We start from the raw sequence: 20,917 nt of genomic DNA on the forward strand, positions 1-20,917 counted from the left end.
GATGACCTGTACGTTGGGACGCATTCAACAAACAAACGCACCGACTCCCGCTTGTTCACGGGAATTCCGAGAACGACCGATGGCCCGAGTCTTCTGAGTGAGGGGACTGGCACAGATTCGCACTGACTGACCGGACCGATTCGGAGAATTTTACGAGACTTTAGCAAGGATACTTGGGGAAGAGGCCTCGACAGGAGAGAACAACCGTGGCTGCGTTCCTCAGTGAACGAAAACGAAGAACCCGAATGTATGAGGAGCTTAACCACCGGAGGAGCATGAACTTGACGAGGGTCCGGTGGGATCTCGGGAATTCCTGAGAAGACAGATTGATGATGGGAGAGTTGATTCTCGCATTCCAAGATTGGTACCGAGACCGATGAAAGTCATCTGCAATGATGCGACAGGAGGAGGCCGTCGAGTAGAACCGAATGATCCCCGGAAGGGCCAGCGCTCACAGCATGGAACGGAAACGAAGCCGAGAATGAGCAAGAAGTCGGGGGATGCTCACTGAAATGGGGGAAATGAATCCTGTAATGTAATTATGATAAAAATGAATAATTGATGAGTCTCGCCGAGTGTTGGATCGCTTCGGTTTCATCGGAAACTTCCACAGCGAAGCCGAGTATGACGAAAATGAACTCACGCTTCCGGGGCATGAGCTCAACTTTGTGTTTAATGCACATCGATCGACTTCCGAGTTTCCCCTGGCTCAGTCCTCGATCCCTTCGATTTTTGGCTCTATCGTGAGGAACAGCTGAATTCGCGAAAAGTCATATCTGGCCCGCGAAAGCTGGTGATCCCCTCGGATCGAGTCAGCTTTTCAGGAGTTTCGCCAGATGTGTTCGAAAATTCGCTCCAGACTATCCTATGGAGTTTTGAAAGGGTCACAATAAAGGGGAACATCGACGTCCATTGAGGGACGAGTCGTCGAGCCAGAATCTAACTCGGGTCCGAGCACGTTACATCCAACTTTCTGAATACGGGTTGGGAGAAAAGGGGGCTCTTCGCAAGCACTAGATCAGGGACCTTTCAGGAATTCAAGCTGAGCGCGCAAATAGGACGTTATTCAGCTAACGCGTGGGTTTGCTGCTGTTGTTGTTGTTCTGCCTCTCCAGCTGCTTTGAGGAATAATGCAAGCAGTGACTCGGACCCATAAAAAGGAAGTTGCGGATGGGAGAGGAACGAGAAGAATAAAAGAAAGCGCGGTCATCCATGATGGAAACGCGGCCAACTCCGAGAACGGTGTCAGTCCTCCGAGCTCGAGTAACCGAAGCGGAAGTAAAACAAAAGTATAAGATAGATCGTCTGCCCGCAAGTCTGTCTGTTTATTTATTTGTTTGTCTACTCGCTCACAGGCAGCAACGAAATATCTCCTGCGGGATGTGTCCTAGAGCCTCACGCTCACACACGTGAACAGGGCCAACGAGGAGTTCTCGACGTTTATCTCAGCTCTTTGCCGTTCAGTCGGCCCTGGAGATACATTAGGCCATCATTATCCTCTGGCTGCTCTCCCTCTATCCCGTGCTTGTCGTCTTTCGTCCTATACGTTCTCTTCCTCTTGCGTCCCCAACACCGGGACTACTGTCACCGCAAAGGACATCTACTTTCTTACCGAGCTGCTCAGCGACAGCGAGCCAGTCAGCGACCCGGACGACATTTAGTTATACAGTGTAGCAAGCGGGCAAGCAAGCAAGCAAGCGGGACCAGTGAAAGCATGAGATGAGGGAATACTGCCGCAAGGCAACCGGATTTACTGTCCGCCGATTTCCGTCTTCGCCGGGGCTCGGTGCTGATACCCTCGGCTCGGTGCCGATACACTCGAGCTCTCGAGACCTCTCTAACCTCCACAGCCGGCAGCGATTGAAAACGGCACGAAGAACTTGAATCTGTATTTTGTGGAGGAGGAAGATCTCCGAGGCAGTCAAGCGAAGCACCCAGAATATTCGCAAACACATCCGCTGATCAGACTTCAATGCCGTAGCCGGATAATCGGACATGACAGCGGAGTCCTGTTTATTTCTTTTCGCGTCTGAATGGCCGAGCTGTCAAGCTCGATAAGTTCCCTGATGACGCACCAGATACGCCATTCGGTCTGCTTGCGTGGGTTCCCTCTGGATGCTTTACTGAGATTGAAATTGAGACAGCCGATCTCCCGCCGAAAAGACGGCCTCCCAGACGGTCGGATGTCGTCCAGTGATTGCATCAGGAAGGACATTGTCGCAGTCTTCGCGAAACTATTCGAGCTGCTGAATCTCAAAACGGAGCATTTCCAAGATAGACGAGACTAGTTTGTGCTGAATTCGTGGGGAGGAAGAGCTTATCATGTTTTTTTTCATTTATCTTTTTTGGCGGACACGTAACGGCGAACTCCACGGTGGCGGCAGCAACGCTGATCAGCTTCATTGCCGTGCGCTTGATGGGGTGAGACTGCAGCCCACGGCGATGACTGCTCCGGGCTCAGACTCGACTTGAGGCAAACAGGCGAACGGAACGACAGGCAAGCAAGTGAGCAGTCAGTCGGTCAGACATCCAGGCGGTGACTTGGGTCCTCGCTTTCTCAGACGTTTCAAGGACTGGATAAGTCCCACGTAATATCGCTAACGGCATTCAGGATCAGGGATTCCGGGAAGGAGACGGAAGAGTCGTGAAATTCGTTCTGCGATGTCTTCCACCCCCCGTCCCCCTGGCTATTGATGTGAGAGGGGAGAAGTTTCTCTTCCGGTCCGAATCTACGCTATTGCTTTTCAAAAGTGATAATATCAATTGAGAGATCCATTTACGATACATGGCTGATTCCGTGCAACTCTGTAAGCGGAGGTTGAGGCTCCGGGAGACGAGTTCCAAGAGTCAGACACTCAGAAATAGAATCGCGACCACCAGGACTAGCTCCCAGAATGCTGATTTGATTCCGGTTTGCGGCGAGGGCTCTGTGTCGAGGGAGCGGGCTCACAAGGATGTTTGAGCTGAGGGAACAGTATGGGGAAACGATTCGGAAAGGAAGATTGACTCCGTGCGCAGGAGCCATGTCTCGACGCGAGGGTGTCCGCCTTCAGGGGTCTGTGAATTGGAGCCAAAAATCAGCTTTCTCTGAAACCTGCCTCGACGTGGGCTCTTTCCCCTGAGATGTTGGGTCTGCGGTTAAGTGTACGGTCGCGATGGGATTCCGCGGAGCACACCTCAAATGGGCAAGACAGCTATAGCTCCCTAGATCGCCTCAATTAGGCATAAGGAAAATGATTTGGGCTGGACGTCTCGGAGGCAGAATCGCGGGGGGGGGGTTAGAGGATTCTCCCATTGGGCGCGCTCCTCTAATCGACTGCGGAGTCCAGCTTTCATTGCTGTAATACCCGCTTCTCGATTCTCATATCATCGTAGACTCACGGTGAGAGCCCATGGAGGTTTCAACTCGTTGGCGGCTATGGGAATGCCGAGTTTTTGCTCTCGAAATGGTGGAGCGCACGAGCCCAGGCGAAGATATTGAAGATTTCGAAGGAGTCAAGACTCACGTGGGCTGTGAACGGTCATTAGTGTCATTAGTGACGGCTCGCCTTCCAGCCCTCCAGCCCAGAGACTTTATCGACAGAGCCTGCAGTTTCCCGAATCGATGGATTCGACTGCGTGTTTCCGGAAGTGAATTGCACATTCCCTCAGAGAATATCTACTCTCTTCGGAAGTCGAGAATCGCCAGACAGGAACTCCATACCCGAATGCGACTGACCTGAGGTAGGAACGGATCATGGAGGTCAATAGGAAGTCATACGTTGAGAAGAATAATTCTCCTCATTCGAAGTGTCGGCATGTGCTCGCTCGCTACCCCTGATGATCGAATCACGCCAAGTGAATCAAATCGATGTTGCGAAGGGAGAGGGAGACGATGTCGGAGAGGAGATATTTTCCGACTTCCTGTTTCTGTCGACAGCGGGTAATACCACGAAGCACTGGTCTTCTCCCGACCGGGGATCTGAGACAGAAACGATCCCAGACAAAGGATAGCAATTCAAACTTTCACGTAGCTTATTTCCCCCGGGAATTTTATCTTCAGGACCCCCTTCAGGATCCACTGCCAGGAACGCTCCGAGCCAGACCGTCGGGCCTCAGCCCCTCAAGATTTAATTATCTCAGTGAGCGAGCATCTCATTCTCTACAAGACCTCTTGAATTAGGGAGCTTGGCCTACGAATCTCCATTTTAATTGAGAGAGGAAGTTGACGGCACGCTTTCAATGGATCGAAATTCTCCGCAGCGCGGAATGCCAGAGCCGCGCAGGACACGGCCCCTTCGCACATGACAGTCTAGAAACAGAGGTTTCCGTGGGTTCGAAATCTATTTCTGAGAACCTCGAGGTGTTTCCGTCGCTCGTTCACGACGAAGAGAATCTATCGGCTAGAAATCTCATTCCGATTTCGTAGTCTGTATTTCGAAATTGACTCGTCTCTGACTATTTCCGCCCCACTCGGTCTCTTGCTGCGTTGGGATGGTGGCTAGGAACAAGCATGGGGTGGTGTATGCGCTCGTCCGACTCCGGGAGAGTCCGACTCATATGGCTTGAGTTCATGCTTTTCCCTTGCTGTCGCCTCCTCTAGTCGCCTGCCAGCTCGGTCAGTAATTTGAGGACCGAGTCGTGGTTCTTATTACTCAAGCACACGGACAAAGGTTGTGACCTTCGTCGGTAAAGCGCGCATTTGCATCGCGAGTCGTACGTTTTTATGCGCGCCTTGCCTCTTTCACGGCAGACGACCAGGACCGCAAGATATGCGAGGCCTGTCGCAAGCGATTGTAGACGATATGAGCCGAACTCGGCGCTAGTCCGGCGGAATCGTCCTTTTCGTTTACTCGTGGGCTCCGAGCTCGGTTTCTCTTTTCCCTCGGATATTAATTACTACGGTTGACAATATCACTCGCTCACTTCGACCCCATTCGCTTTCCAGGGAACCATATCCACTTCCGGCAAGCGACTTTCAACTTCCACAAACCTGATCGAAGAGACTACATCACATCATAGTTGCAAATCCCGCATCCGAAATCCGACGGCTTCATCCTCATCTTCATATCCATATCCCTCCCATCCTCGTCACCGTCTTCATCATCATCAGCGGTTCGCCCGCGAGAGACCGGTGAAGCCGAAGTGCTCGAACACCTTCAAGGCTCACCTCGGGAAGTGCAGTGAATTCCCTTTGGACCAATAGGATTATCCCACAAAGGAGGAATCCAATCAATCAATCCATCCATCCAGCTTTACAGTCAAGCCGCGCAGTAGGACCTCGATGAGTTGAGGCTACTGAAGTTGCTTCGCTACGGAAGTTGCTTGTATCGGCTACCGTGAGACAGCAGCAGCAGCAGCAGAATCCAAATGAGCTATTGACCCGTTTAATCGCCCGATCGCCAAGCCGTTCCCCCGCGTAGCTCATTACCGACGATGGCTGCAGGGTCGCAGTCGCGGCAGCAGCAGCGGCGGCTGCAATGAATTCGTTCGCTTGTTAAAATGTTTTGATTTTGCGAAAGTCCAACGAGAAAGTGTTGCGGCAACAGCATGATCGAACTCGACTCTGACAGTATCAAGTACGCGGACGCGGACTCACTGTATGAGGCACTCTTCCTCACTCTCGAAGCCATCCTGCCCAACCAGGATGAGAACCGACTGTCGCCGAGGCACGCCGTCATCCCGAAAGGCAAAGGTCAGTTCACGTTCGAAGTAAACAACAGGATAATTGGAATGATCCTGGAGATTTGATTCGCGAAGAAGGAGCTGCTGACGATTAGCGGAATCAGGCTGGAAGTCTTCCGTGACTCACGGTCGGGAACAAGATATACACACGAGGATTTAGACGTCTCCGGAGAAGCCACGCAACGAAAATCCGCTGCGAATTTCTGTGTCACTGTTACCGGTTGACGCCTTTCGCGGGATTTCCGCGGCAAAGTGATCCATCGCGACGTACCGACGAACGTGATCGTTGTCGAAGACTGTGGCTAGATGTTCCGTCTTGTTCTCCATCGCTGCGAGTCTCAACCTCAGCGGAAGGTTGCTAAATAATTCCTTCATTCATTATATGACATGAGCTTTTTCTGACGCCCGATCTCGGTCGTGTCTCCGATCTGCTGCGAAGTCTCTCTTGCTCTGCTCCCTGCTCCAAACGCGCCGCTCTCGAGCTTTGAGTGACGGAAACTCACAATGTTTCTCTTGAGTTACGATCTGGGATCGGGAAAGAGCAACCTCGCAAGCGGATTGACAGTCCAGGCTCGATCAAAGCACTCGTGTCGGGTAACGAGTCGTTCGCAGCGAAACTCGCCATCCCCCTAATTGCCTGGCAGGAGCTTCGATTTCAGACATCGAAGACGAGATGATTGATACTGGAGTGAAATGTAAGACTATCACGGAGAGACGTAGCGCGCAGTTCACCGGAGAGAATAAATGGCTCTGGGGAAACTCCGTCGTGGGAGGGATACTAACGCAACAACGTTGAAAAAACCGTCTACTTCGTCGGAATTAATCAAGATCAGCAAATGAAAACGAGTGAGACTATCGGAGGGAGAACGATGGAACAAAATTCTGAACTGTGTATAGTATCTAAGACTCGCAGCTCGGGCCAATGCCGCGCCGCCCCCGAAGCTTTCCACCGAGTCGAGTCGGACCCTCAGAGGTTTGATGGGCGCAGGCCCTACATCACCTGATGGAGGCGATAAAACTCTTGCCGAGGAAAGCTTCGGGCATTTGTTCCATCCGACAAAAAATGCACGCACTCACATAGACCCGGAAACTAAGCCGAACTAAGGCCGAACTCGGCACGCGAGCCGCTCTCGCGTGTTCCTGGTGCTCGGAGCGGCCTTGCATTCCGCGGGGTAGTTTCCCGTCGATCCGAATTTCACTCTGAGAAGTTCCATGGTAAGGTCGGGGACCTTGCGTGAGATGTGGCTGCCGAGAAATTATCATAAATCCGTGACGGCTTTGGGCTCTGGTGGGAGAAAATGCAATTTCTTCGGATAGCTCCGCGTTTTCGCAGGTCTGGTCGAGGGATAGTCGGAGGGGGCCGGCCTGTTTGATGTTCCTTTCCACGCGTATCGACCCTCGATTCTAACGAATTCATTGCCGTATACCTCTGTGTCGAAACGTGTTCATTCCTCTGGTTCCCCAGCTCGTTACATTTCGAACTTGGGAACACTGACAAGCCAGCGCGCAATCGACAAGATCCCCAGAGGACAAGCGTGAGGAACAGGAGTCATGCGACGAAGCGGGCTAACGCGCGATCTCGGGGGACCCGCTTGAATTCGTTTTTTCTCTGTTTGAAATGGTTTCATGGCGAGTTTGCTCCGCTCGCTCCCTGCACATTAGTATCGATGAGCATTCACATCCGCTAGATGAATGTTCTCGCATTCTCGATGGCCTCAATCAGAGATTTGTTCCCTTTATCTCCAGAGCCCAAAAACCAATCCCGGAGGGAACGAGCACGCGATAGCAATGGTGCGCAGGGTTCAAAGACGGTGGATCAACCGACATCTTCGGCTCGTGTGTTGTGCTAATGCTTGAAATTTTTTGTCGAATTTCGGGCTCGTGTCTCATTTCGGTCTCCACTCGCTCTGGGAAACCGTTTTCTCAGCTGATCTCGGACAACGTGAGGAATCCTTGAGAGGTTTGAAAGAGTCCGTCGAGCGGATAATGGGGATGACGACCGTCAGTACTACACATCAGCTGATCCCAATCCTCGTCGACAATGACGTTAAGCTCGCTATCTGTGGTCTCGATGTGGTGCGCCCGAGTCGCGGTTGGGAAGACAAAGGCAGCCCTAAGACCCGTGAGACTAAACTTCATTGTAAGTCATCCCGTACGTATATGTCCGAGGATTCGGTTGTGAACGTCTTTTAATAGACCAGAGACGTGAGGAACAGCTCCGGAGCCTCCGCTTAGTCGATTCCCAACATTCATTCCAATGCTGGACGCGGTGAGCGGGTAAGGACAGGGAGGAGTGCGGGCGAAAAACTACCAAAGGTAACGAAGGCTTATGAGTGAACCTGCCCCCGAAGCGAGCGAGCTCCGGGGACCGAGGGGAAGAACCCTTCAAAGATACATACCATCGAAGAAATAATTGGGAACAAGAAACGAGCGCGGACACGCTTACCGAGGAGAGTCGTACGTGATTGGAGCGCATGCTGCTCGAATCTCTATTCAAATCGTTTTCTAGTTTCGATCGGATCCGTGCGATCGATGCCCTCACCCCGTAGTTCGGTTCCTTCTCCGATCGGGTGCCGTACGACGTGCGTAAACTCCTGAGCAGCGTGAACTAGCGACGGAAGATCTCGATCGTTGCAGGGTGATTGAAGGTCGAATAAATTCTCGTTTCTATCGCAGGTGCCATCAGCACAGTGCGGGACTTCGTCGAAAGCACTATCGTACTGCGAAAAGTTCAACAGGAACTGGGCCTCAGCATAACCGGAGGGTCGGACACTTATCTCGTGAGTGTCCCGTTTGTTTATGACCGAGCGGCCGTTCGCTCCCAGGTGGTGTTTCGGTCGCTTACAAGCGACACCGACGTCGCATCGGAGGCCCCCCACGTGGCGCGCGCGAACGGAGGCGATGAGCAAGAAGTGGTAGAGGGTAGAATTCTGACAGAGAGGCGAGAAGGGAGTTCACTCCGAGTCTCGACCCGTGGATTACGCAGACTATACCAACAGAACATCTTTCAGGATGCCGTCTGCGTGTCGGAAGTGCACCAGGACGGAGCCGCGTACCAAGATGGGCGTCTCAAGAAGGGAGACGTCATTCTCGCGGTAAGTGATGAGTGTGCGGAGAGTGATAACCTTCGCAAGCCATGAGATCATTCTGCTGCTTCGAATATTATGCTGACGTCGCAAGTTCTATATCTTTGCCATGATCGATGTTCATGCCTCGGATGCCACCCACAGACTTTGGACGCTTATGGGAACATTGTATCATTTATCCTCAAAACATCTATCCTATGCGAGACGCCCCGGCCTCTCTTGTCCTGGCAGCGAGTATCCTGCTCCTGGCTCTCATTTTCACTCGAGCATTCGTTTTTAGTAAATGCGAGGCCGATCCGAGCGAATGGCGAACCGTCCATCGCCCGACCGCGGTAACAATGTATCCTCTTCGTGGGAGGAGGGTATCGCTTGAGTTTCGCGCGAAGGATTCTGCTAGCCCCATCTCCAATGGGGAACGGACTCAAAACGAATATGACCGGCGCTTGAAAAAGACGGAGTTCCCGAGCATGAAATCACCCCTGCTTGGACAAGCTCAGTTCACACGGAGACGTTCGATCCTCCCACATTTACCCACGCTCGGGAAAGGCATTCCCGGATAAATCAGTGACATTCGATTCCTCTCCGGCGGGAGCTGTGATAATACCGGATAGCTCGGAGACTGTTGTCATGCAGATTGCCCTCGAAGAGCCATTAGTTCTTGTGTAGGGGAACGGTCGTGAGGATGACCAGGACGGAGTCGGACGACCGGCCGTACCATGGGGATTGAATACCTCTTTTGTAAGGCCGCTTATGGGATGCTAACCGCACGGAGATTACATGCGGACCGCTCTCTCTGACCAATATTATGCAGTGCCTGTGTTTCGGATTTCCGACTCCGCATCCATGCGCAACGAAAACTTGGAATGCGGAAGCTGCAAACAGATGAATGGATATTTCATGGAATCCGGGGGGCACGGCCTCTCGAAGACCTTGCCTCTGAACTCGGCGGAATAGTCTAGGCCGCGTCGCTCAGACGCTGCGCCGAGAATATATATCATCATTCTGGGTCCTCTCATGTTGGTGGAGTCTGGGCTCGAATTTCACCCATGACACGGAAGTCGTGACTGTCCTATGGAAGATACACGAGCCGGTCGGCTGTTCAGTCTCAAATCGTCGGGCATCCATGATCTCCGATTGATAATGGAAGTGAGCTTGTAGACCGGTCGTTCCGTGCCAGCATCAGCTGCGAAAAGAGCTCTCCTATAAATGTCACTACAGGAAGCGACGTCACGTCCCATGCGTTCCTCATTCAGGAGTTGCGACGTAGCCGACAGCGACGGAACGAGCGAGTACGGTGATACGAGTGGATTGGCAGACGAGTACGATTGATCTTGACGATGGGAAATAACTAGTGACGGCTAGGAGAGATCCGCCGCATACGCAGACTTCCCATCGCATCGCTTCTAATCAAGCGTGAAACTGACGTTGCGACGAGGAACGCGCACTCACAATATTCAACATCATCATCGTCCATGTTCGGGCTGAACTCACAATCGTAAGCGCCGCCAACGTCTACGTCACGGTAGACTGGCCTAGATCCCTCTCGGGATTCGGGACTATTTCCTGTGAATTGTACGCGGCTTCCGTTTCCTCTCAGTCAGTTTCCCCCGAGTTTATGAAACTGAGTAAATTAAATCCCTCCCGGAGACAAGAGCCGCGGAACACTCTATGTCGAGTTATCTGAGTCGATCGGTCACCCCAGTAGAAATATTCGGGTCTCACCGGAGGGAGCAGCAGAATTTCCCTTGAAAGGCCCTCCTGGAGGCAGGAAGCAGGTTGAGGGCATCAAGGCATTAGGTATGAGCCGCTTACGAGCCAGCATATTAGCGGCGCCGGCGTCCAGGCTCGCTGTCAGACAGGGCGGAAGATATCGATTCCACCGAGGAGTATGCGTCGCGTCTCTATTTTCAATCACATGCGTCATCAGCACGGTTTCTAGGTACTTAGACTCCGGGTTGTGGACTCTAAGGGATGGTGGAAGGAAAAATATGACCCTAGTGCGAGCGGACCCTTCGAGAAGAATCTGAGAGAAGAAGGGACGAGCCGGCTACTTCCTCCCCGTTTGGATCGGACGATGTATCAGGAAACTTGAAAACAGCCCATCCTGAATCGAGAAGCGACCTTCACTAACTGATAGCGTGCACGGAGCACTCCCCCGAGGAGAACAACTTATTGTATCATTACGCAGAATGATTTATGTATCATTGCTATGCGAATGCTCCATCCTCCGTGATACGTCCCCCTAATGAGTCTGGGACGATCCGATCGATTATTATACGAATCATCGTTCCGATGGCAAGCGCCTCGATTAGTATTAGGCGGTAGCAGGCTCTATTCGGGCTGGGGAATGAGGTCGCATCGTGTCTGAGAATCCGATCGGTACTATACGTAAATATATATGTTGAGTTGCACTCCTTGAGATCAAGACTTCGGTCTCACTCCGAGAAGAGCCGATCCGCGCAAATTATCGTCTCTAACTCTCGTACACCGTGACCGCAATCCCTGACAATCGCCGCTGAGTGAGTCGTTTAGGAGCTTAGCAAGCGACCGGGAGAGCTTAGCCCCGGGCCTTACCGCGCTTCTCTCCGTGGGATAATTTACGCTCCTTCTCTTTCAGGTGAACGAGATGTCGATGCGCGAAGTGACTTCAGCTGACGCGGTCAGAGTACTCCGGGATGCTTCTTCTCCAGTGCGCCTCATGATACTTCGAGAGAACCCTCAGATTCTTTTTACGTCGAGCGAAAGTGAGAACGTTTCCAAATGTTTAGCACCATCAAGTGTCTCTCATTTGCAGAGCAATCGACTCGTAAATCTGACGGAGGCTTACGCCTGAGCTCATCCCTCCAAATTTGTCCCTCCCACTTGTTTCAGAACCTTCGAAGTTCATCACAGTAGAGCTCCACAAGTCTAGCGTCAAAGACCACTTAGGGCTGAGCTTCATTCAAAGGACGTAAGTCGCTACACAAATCCTCTCCAGGAGTTGTGTATTTAGCACAGGGCTGATCTTGGGGGCAGGTATTCCTCGATGTTGAGGCAAGAAGAGGTCGGCGAAATCGACCGCTCCGAGTGACTAAGGCTCGGTTCATCTCCCGTGTTTCCTGACTATTGACTGCGGGCTGATACGTTCCTCTGACTGTGCGGGAACCCATTTGTATGCAAATCTCACAAAGAGTTGCTCTATCTAAAAACGCGGTGCAGTCTCTCCTGCGAAACGCAATGTGAACGCTCCCGACCAAACACGAATCTAAACGACTCAAAGTGTCTCATTATGCCTCTCCTGGGGCGTCCCGAACAAGTAGAGATAACGTTCTTCTAATATGTTGCAGGAACGGACGAGGCGTCTTCGTCACGTATATAGTAAGTATTTTCCGATCAGTGAGGCTCCTGTCTTGTCCCGATTGAACAACGGAAATCGATGGCCACGCTTTTACGAGTGTTCGGAGATGGGAAGAGACGCCCAGAGCGCTCCAGTTGTAACAGTCAAGCCTCTCAGAGGTCACGGGTCTCGAACGTGGTTTTGCAAACGGTGACTTAGACAATTATTGCAACAGAAGCGGAGCGATCAAGCAAGGGACTAGACAAATTGAGAGGCGAACGATCAACGTACAAGCAAAGCGGAAACGCCCAGATAGAGAAAACGAGCCTCACGAGTGCTCAGCGGTCAGGCTCGATGTGGCACAGCGTCATCGGCTGATGAAGAAAGCCTCCTTGTTTAAACAACGCAAAGATAATTGAGTTGCTGTAGGCGCTATTTTTAGCTGCGGGACGCTCCGGAGCACAGACAGACACAACGGCTGACTGACCTTCTCTCCGAGTAGGAGATGAGGTTCTTTCGACAAAGGCTGTTCGTTCCCCGTGATAGGAGCGCTCCGGTGTTGTTTCACTTTGTTCCAGGAGCCCTTCCCGCGCTCCCCTCATTATCTATTCGGATCTTATCACCTCATCCATTTAGTTTGTGGGTTCGACCTATAAGTCATCAAAGCCAGCGTAGCAATGAGCTGCCACATCGATGCAATAATCGCTCGTGGCCAACAAGCCGTCGTGTTATTGGACTTTGCCCCACGTCGCCTATTTGTTTTCGATTTCCCCTTCCATTGGGCAGCGGGACACGTTTCGAAGAGCCGGAGAAGAGACCAACGAACATTTCTACCACTGAGGAGACTCAGCCGACGATCGATCGATGCTCGCATTTCCAACCCGCATCTCGGTGGACATTGCTCGAAGCGAAAACTGGAAAAATGATTCAGCCACGCGCTCAGCGACGAGAGCGGGAACCAATTTTCCGGAGTCCGTCGATAGTCTCCATTTTACCGCCTCGCCCGAGCGACATCGAATTGTTCGCCGCATCAACTCCCAAGCCTTGAGATTCTCTGTTGTTTCTACCAGCTGAGAAAGAATCATTGTTATCAGCGGTGAACACTCGCTCCGACATTTTGTATGGTGGGTGCCGATTTCAGATCTGCGCTTGCGGGGATCAGGAACTCTTTCTGCGGACTGATCTTGAGCGGAATTCTCGCGAGCGCCGATGCGCTGCGATGCGCAACCGTCGTCTTTATTTATCTATTCAGCTCGGAAAAAGCGAATTCTCCAGCTCGCTTCGTCGGTGAACCAGGCGAGATTACCGGAACTCGACCGATATCCTCGATTTCAATATACTTTGACCCAACGGAAGCAGCTCCCGGAAAGGATCGAGGATTCGAGAGCGCAGAGAAGAAGGGATTTCGGTGGAATGATTGGATTCCTTCGTCGATTGAATTAGATGCGAAACTCCCGACCGTTTTACCCGGGAGTGGGAATAACTCGAAGATCGACCTCTGGAGCCACCCGGATAGCGCTTCTGGTGCATTCGTTGTAGGCATGGGAGCGACTCCTACGCGGATCGGCTCTCTATCTTCCCGGGCTCCAAAAAATATTTTTACCTTCTATGCGAGGTGCAGATAGCAGGTAGTTTCACTATGCCTCTCCTCCGACTCGGAGGTGATAAATCCGTCCTTCTACATGGGGACATAAGAACAGGATATTCCGAGATAGACGGACATGAAGTGTTGTTGGCTTGAAAGAAATTCCAGTTTCCAACCTCATCCTCTTCAAACCTGCCCAGCAGCCGTAGGAACTCTCGGACAAGGGAGTGGGGAAAAACTCCACCCCCACCTCGCCAACTTTGTTGCCGTGAGACCTCTAGAAAAGAGCACTGAGTCGAGATGAGAAGTGATGAAATTCTGACTCGGCTTCAGGCTTTTCTGCGATCTCGTGGCTTCTCAGTTATTCAACCTTGAGACCGTGAGGGACTCTGGCTTGTTCGCTCCGGTCGCCGCCGATCTCGCCTTACTCCTACACGTGGGTATTGCATTCCCCGCCGGAGCATAGAATTCGTACGAACCTGACATATATTCTGAATGCTGTTTCGACGACCGATTCAGAGCTCCGCGAACGGGTTCGAAAACGTGCAATAAGCGTCTCTTGATATGCGATCAACGGTGATCCGGCGACGTCTGAACAGAGATCAGAGCGTCTCGCTTGGATGCCGCTTCAGGAGTTGGAGGATTCGATACGCCTCCGGAGAGGGACAATCTTCGGAATAAAATTCAGCGCCAGAAGACACAGAGAGTCTGTCACTATAAAAACAGACCTCAGCGCAAAATCCCCGTCTAATTGGAAAATCCAATCCCAGTCTGTCTCTCACAACTGTCTCCCGCAGATATTCGTTCACCAGATTTCTATCTCCGGTACCGAGACCCTTCGTCGGCGAAATCTCGCTCTACTTCTTTATCAATAGTTACCGGAACATCGAAGAGGGCTGATGAAGGAGCAAGATGTTCAGCAAGCCTTTCCCTCTCGCAACAGAAATGTTCGTCGGTCGTTGTACGAATTCCTCCTGGGAAGTGTCTGTGGCAGCTGGAGCAGCCGGCCCTCTCGCATAATCAATTGTATAATAGTGTAAACAGTAATGAATTCGCGCGATGGGAGCAGAGTGATCCGGATCCCCTATCCAAATATCGTCCCAAAACGAGCAAAAACTCCGTAGAGTTTTTCCCGAGAAGCCCCCAGAAGTGCGGAAGGTCTACGATCCGACAATCGAAGGGCGTACGGAAAGTCATTCCAGAGGACGCGGTCGAGAGAGAGGCGAACGGGGGAGAGCGGGAAGAACGTTGGTCGACTTCGCTCGAAGTGCCGACGACCTTGAGGAGTTTCGTCAAACAAGTTCAGAGGGTAATTTGCTCGCAACATTCGTTTATCGAGTTAGCGATACCCGTCTCTCTGAGAACGAACGCCGGCGTCGGGAGTTTCATCATTCATTGACAGGGAGTACTTGACACTCTCGATTCTTTCGAGCTATGAACTTTTTCCTCTCGCCGGCGAATACTCCGCCGAAGTCGACTCAGCGACGGCCTTATTGACAGCGAGTTCCGTCGATCGGAGACCACTCGCTCCAGTCATTCATGGTCGATCCCATTATGTTGGGGCCGAAAATGGTCCGATAGCTTATCTGCGAGAAGACCCGACTCGTCAGTGTAGGGTCAGGCGTTGCTGGACGCTCGCCAATCGCACCGCACAGTTTCCAATCCGAATGAATGCCCATGTCTGCCTCGTAATCAAACACGCTGACAGTCTCGAACGCACTCCGGAAACTTTTGGAGTTTCTCAAGACGGATTCCGTGTTTGCGTTCGAGTTCCGAAACCCAGCATTGGATCCGCCCAGAATCGCACAACGCTTCGGATAAGCTCGAAGTTTCGCCTCGAAACTTGGCCCTCGTACTGAGATCAGAGGGTTCCGGACTCGGAGAAGAGAGACTTACTGCATGCACTGCTCAATGCTCCCGTCGTTCCCAAGTCTGCATTCCCGCGCCTGGGCATCCTTGACACGTTCCGAAATTCTTTTTGTAGCAACCGGGGAGCATCGCGGCCCGTTGCCGCCGAATAAACCAGGGGGACAGAATTATGGAGATCAATGGAGTCAACGTGTACAATTCGAATCAGAAAGATGTCGCCGAGATGATCAGGGTGAGTTCTTACTGCTTTATTCGGGGAATTGCCTTATTCAGAGAGACTCGAATTCTCATGGACCGCTCGTGAAAGTCCAGGAGAGCGAGTGGGCCCGTGTCCGGGCACCCCTGAGGCAGCATCGAAAAGGCGGGATCGCTCGAAAGGCGGAATAAACGCTACTACGTTCATCAAGCTCGAGTGTACATTAATGAATGATAATATATACCTATATATGAATAATGAATAATAACTATAATGAATATCAACGCCTTCAACCCTGAAGAATATGGACGGAGCCATCGTACTATTACTGGGAAGAGTTCCTGGCTTGACCTCGCGAATCCAAGAGTGGGCCCGCAGGAAGTCCCAGCAATCGCTGCGAACGAGAACGTCTACCTGGTCGTCATACACCGGTGGGTGCAGCTCCCGCATGGATTTCGCCGAAGGGAGACGATCGAATCGTGAGCGAGGAATCCGAAGTCTTTGTATTGACAGGAAACCGCGATCGTTCCGTTCTGCAGGTAACAACAAAGAGAAACTCCAGATACAACGTCCATCGTTGCCGCTGTCCTCAGAAAGTTACGTGGTCTCCTTCGGGAACACGGTGGCGTCGATGCTCGTAGCCACTTCGACTCCAAGCGGTACCGGGAGCCGCAGTCGAGATATATCACCCTCACCCAGCATTAGGAGGTTTGTACTAAGCGACACGAATTAGCCGGAATCGCTCCCTCCATCCATCAAGTGTTCCACGGAAGGGAGTTTCCAAGGGAATGTCGTAGCTGATCTCCCTCTGACCGAGGACTTCCGCTATTCGAGCGTGGCCCAAACGTCTGTGCTCATGAGTTGAGCTTTCGGAATTGTCGGAATTCATTTTCGGGTTGAATTATTCAATATTGGTCCGCGAATGTTCCTAGCTGGATCGCTCGCCGTTTTAGCGAGTCATTGTGCGGCGTTCCAGAGCGGAAGCAGACAAGCAGCTCCGAACAATGGGAGAATTCTCGTTGCACGAGTGCTCGTTCGTATCAGCGGCGTCTGTGATGACGAAAGTAACACTCGACTCTCTCCGGCCCGGGTTTCGGAACCTTCTCGACGCGAGTCCGAGCAGAGCCGAACTTCGATGCCACAAGTGCAATGCTGCTCCCCCGAAAGCTCTCGAGCGATTCTCCTACAGCGCAGCGATAGACAAGCATTCAATTTGAGCACGGACTCTACTTTTCAGGTCTAGACTATCGATAGTGTCAGAAAACACGAATATGAATGATTTGGAAGAACTTCAACGGAAACAACAAAAGCGAGGGACCAAAGACCGAGCTTCGACGAGTTCGGACACCGCGCTCACGGAGGGGGCGAAAGCAGCATTAAAAGCCAAAGATAAGACCGCCGTCGGACGAACCCTAAGCGCAAACTATTCCGAAACGAAAAAAGGAAAAGAACCCGCGCGCAACGTCCCTAGCATCAAAATCACAGTGTTCTAAGAACTTGTACAATGTATATAGTAGAGCATCGTCCCGCCAGGACAGAGGGGAACGGAATCATGGGTGGGACGATCTTATAGGTTCTCCGTGACCTTGGTTTCCTGAGCGCGAGGAATTCCTAACGAGGCGCGGATAGAATTAGGTTCATCAGGTACCAGATGAAAAAACATCGTGTTGAGCCCCGTGCTGTCATGCAACGAACACAGATCGTTTCTACTCGACTACCATTTTCGTGGTTAGGATCGACGTTAAGCTTAGGGTCGAGCTCAGATCTAACTGAGCGCCTCTGTCTGATGCAGATTTTCCAGTCTTTGTAGGGTATGTCCATCTCAGCTGACAGTAGCGATCACTTTTTGGAAGATCGTCTTTCTCCGTGGAGGGAATAAAAAAAAATTCACATCGCAATAAATATATTGACCATGTTGAGACAGACTTTTCCGTTCTCTGGGACTCCATAGATCCGATCGAATCAATGGGTTCCAGGTTAGATCGAGAATCAGCCTGGCGCGATATGGTGCGATCACGCAGAGGTATATGTCCCATTCATGAACTCCTTCAGATAAACCTTATCTGCTCGTTCCCAGCCTTATCTACTGCTTCGGCCGACGGAACGAAATTTAGCTCCACGAATGTGAGGGCCCATGGAGAAGGTTGCGCTTCCTCTTAGACTGCTCCCGTTCCCGTTTCGGGATGATGTGCGTCCTAAATTAGTTCAGCTCATTCGCTCGCGCGCGGAAGGAATCGAGGCTGAAGCCAACAAACATGACTGCAGAGGACCGTTCTGACTGAGCGAGCGGTCGCTCCGAGCTCCGGTGTGTTTTTGAGCTTCGCTCCTTCAGGAACCGACGGGATTGTTCATCGCGGAGGGAGTCCGGTTCAAAAACAAACTTTTCTGCGCTGAGGGAGCTTCCGGAACGGCTTCCGTTGCTGCTATTCAGCCGCGTGAAAGGAAAAAAGAATTTCTCCGAACTCACCGACAGCATGCAGGTCCTTAATGAGAGGCTGTAATTCAGCAGAAGAGGCCCAAGCTTCGCAGAGGCCCTCGCATTCATTCATCTCAACTGTAAATTATGAAGTTCGGCCCGTTCCGCTTTGTTCATTTTTCGTCCGAGCCCCCTTGCGCCCCCGCTCCACCGTGAAGTAGGAAATTCTCCGAAAAACCGAAGTAGGGCTCCTCACGTGCAGCTGCCTGTCGGATAAACTCTGAAGTGGAAGTTCCGAGCGCCGCCGTGCAAATACTCATAGTCGCGCATGCTCCATCGCACTGGAGAGCATGCATCATCGGTGTCGGCGATGGATCGGTTGCTCTCGCGACACCCGTCCCGTGAATGAGTTCAGAATACTCGGAGTCTGTCGGAGTCCTGAGACACGGTGTTCGATGATAGCGAAACTTGCCTCATGCTCCTTTCAGAACCCCACGTCTCTCTCCGTCTCTGGGGGAAAGGGCATTCGCTCCGGAGGAATATGTATTCTCGCGAATACTTCTCGCCTCAGGAATTTCCGGTTTTGCATTTCTTGCGTTTCCCTCCGTCGCTTTCGATCTCTCCGGAGATGAGGCTGCGGTCTGATGCAGATCGAGCATCGACTGACTCCTCTTCTTCACCTCTTTGCACGGCCCTTGGAGTTCAGGGGTATACGGAGAGGGCACACTTTCATTCATTTGCACCCACCGAGGTCTCGGCCTTCATTCACTGCGTTCGGAGAATTTTTCTCCCTGTAAGCCCAGATGGGGTGTGCGCACGAACATCGCTGCCGTCATCGACATCGAGAAGCGAGCCGCGCATTTATTTCAATCCCTTCGATGATGATCGAGGCAGACGCCCCATACGAAGCGGAAAAACTCTCGGAGTTCCAGGAAACATATCAGACGCACGGTCCGACGAAGAGTAAGCAGTTCCCCGTCAGTCCTCCAGCTTCGTTGAGACGGAACTCGTTCGACGCGAACGGCGAGATCCATCGGAGATGTTTCTGAACGCTCATTGGTTTCGTCGGAGCTCCGCTCTGATTAGGAGAAGGTACATAGTATGTAGCGAGGTTGTTGACCGAGGGTATCGATTTTCCTTTCAGACTGAGCCGTTACCTCTCTCGAGTCCGACTCTCCGACTCTACCCGACCGAGACACTCATTCCTAAGAGATACCTACTTCGTCAGAGCACAGATATTATGCGCCCGCTGATATAGTGGTGCTTGGGACTACGAGCGATCGCACGCTCAAATTGCAACCCCCCTCGCCGGTTCATCCCTATCAGAACGTCCACGTGGCGATCGAAAACCTGGCATTGAGATAAGAATTTCACCGGTGAATCTCTCGGTTACCTTTGCATGCGGTTGGCTACGATTATTTCCGATACAGGGTGCGCCCATAGGGCAGAATGACCTTCAGGAGTTCCTTCGAACACTGAGCTAGTGGCCGATCGAGAATTTTTTCGGCACTCTTTCGTAATATCCCATCAGACTTCCTCCAGGGGTCTCTCAGTTTCCCAAGTTTCAGGGCCGTTCACAATTTTCTTGCGAAGTTCGGGAAGCTGAACGATCTTGTTGGTTGGCAGTTCACATAGGTCTTCGGCAGCAGGATGTCCTAATGGAATATTATTTGTCCGGCTTCTGGATTGGAGCCTGCACATCTACCGTGTTGCGGCGCGCCATGGTCGGCGACGTCATCCCCCGTGCGGCACTGCTGCTGCCGCTTGCGAAAGATTCTATCCCCGAAGAGTTCCGCGATTCTATCCTGAGTGGCGGATCGCATTTTCCGATCGGAACGATGCGAGAGTTCATCGATACCCTCTGAATCTATGAACCTCGCACGCAACGTCCCAACGCAGAGAGCTACCCGTATTAGCGAAAAGAAGGAGATCTTCGACGACATGACAGTTCATATATGGTCGGATGTTTTTCGCGGACGATAGACCCCGCGCGTGTGAAAGAGGTCATGAAACCAGCATCAGGTAGAGTGAGGCGGAGAGAAAAGCAGAGAACAAGAGAGATAGGCATGCGATACTCATGGGAGCTCCTCTGTCCCTGTCGGGATGGTGGGAACGATGGTCGATGGAATCATGCGTCTTATCCTTCCGTCGGAAAGCGCGATATACTTACAAAATTCCGGTCTCAAGAGAAAGCCCCCCGTAGCGCACCGCCCTCTCTATCCCCACGCTGATGGGGGCTTCGATGCACCCCAAGGAAAGAGTTGTTCCCATAGAATGGAATCCCATTCAATTTTCAGAACCACGCTATGCAGCACACTCTCGGAGGAAAATTAATTTCATGTTTTTTCCTATCCGGAATCCAGGCTCCCATCGTCATGGATATCGCACGAATCAAAATCTCCAGCAGGCGGATGCGATGGTGAATTCGCAGCTTTCCATCATATGGGTTTAACTAGGAGTATCTTCTAATCTGAGAATCCTTCGAGAGAATGAGTTTTCCTTCCCTGAGAAGCTCGGGTATCCGACCGCGACCGTCCTCATGAAACGAGATCAAGTTCTTGGAGTGCGATCCGTTCTCGGAGACATCCGTCCCCCATTCCCACAAGGTTACATAATCGCTCGCGGAAATCTGTATCTTATTCTACATCTTCTGTCCTGGAATTTCGTTCATTGTCAACATCAGGAAATGCAGATTTCCACACGCCGTCTCAAGTTCGAGGAGAGAGGCCTGTCACACGGGGTCGTGAAAAACTGCTACGTAGGTACGAATCGCGACAAACCCGCC

General features: G+C 51.8%; 1 protein-coding gene across 1 annotated transcript; it reads left to right on the forward strand.

The window, feature by feature from the left end:
• Nucleotides 1–5,112: 5,112 nt before the first annotated feature.
• Nucleotides 5,113–17,630, forward strand: LOC100904216 (multiple PDZ domain protein). The gene is made up of 10 exons (XM_003739921.2): nucleotides 5,113–5,674; nucleotides 8,341–8,444; nucleotides 8,676–8,759; nucleotides 11,368–11,494; nucleotides 11,622–11,700; nucleotides 12,077–12,107; nucleotides 15,636–15,752; nucleotides 16,018–16,147; nucleotides 16,256–16,424; nucleotides 16,954–17,630. The coding sequence occupies exons 1-10, from the start codon at nucleotides 5,530–5,532 to the stop codon at nucleotides 17,207–17,209; spliced, it is 1,242 nt and encodes a 413-aa protein (XP_003739969.2). The 5' UTR covers nucleotides 5,113–5,529; the 3' UTR covers nucleotides 17,210–17,630.
• Nucleotides 17,631–20,917: the final 3,287 nt, after the last annotated feature.

This window comes from Galendromus occidentalis, unplaced genomic scaffold, assembly GCF_000255335.2.
Source record: "Galendromus occidentalis unplaced genomic scaffold, Mocc_1.1 scf7180000076600, whole genome shotgun sequence".
Classification (NCBI taxonomy): Eukaryota; Metazoa; Arthropoda; class Arachnida; order Mesostigmata; family Phytoseiidae; genus Galendromus; species Galendromus occidentalis.

Excerpts from the sequence above, each read along its gene's own strand:
- LOC100904216 (XM_003739921.2), top strand. The coding sequence starts at position 5,530 with ATGATCGAACTCGACTCTGACAGTATCAAGTACGCGGACGCGGACTCA. Across the intron at positions 11,495-11,621 it reads TCTTTTTACGTCGAGCGAAA|AACCTTCGAAGTTCATCACA; the intron begins GTGAGAACGTTT and ends CACTTGTTTCAG. Across the intron at positions 11,701-12,076 it reads CTGAGCTTCATTCAAAGGAC|GAACGGACGAGGCGTCTTCG; the intron begins GTAAGTCGCTAC and ends AATATGTTGCAG.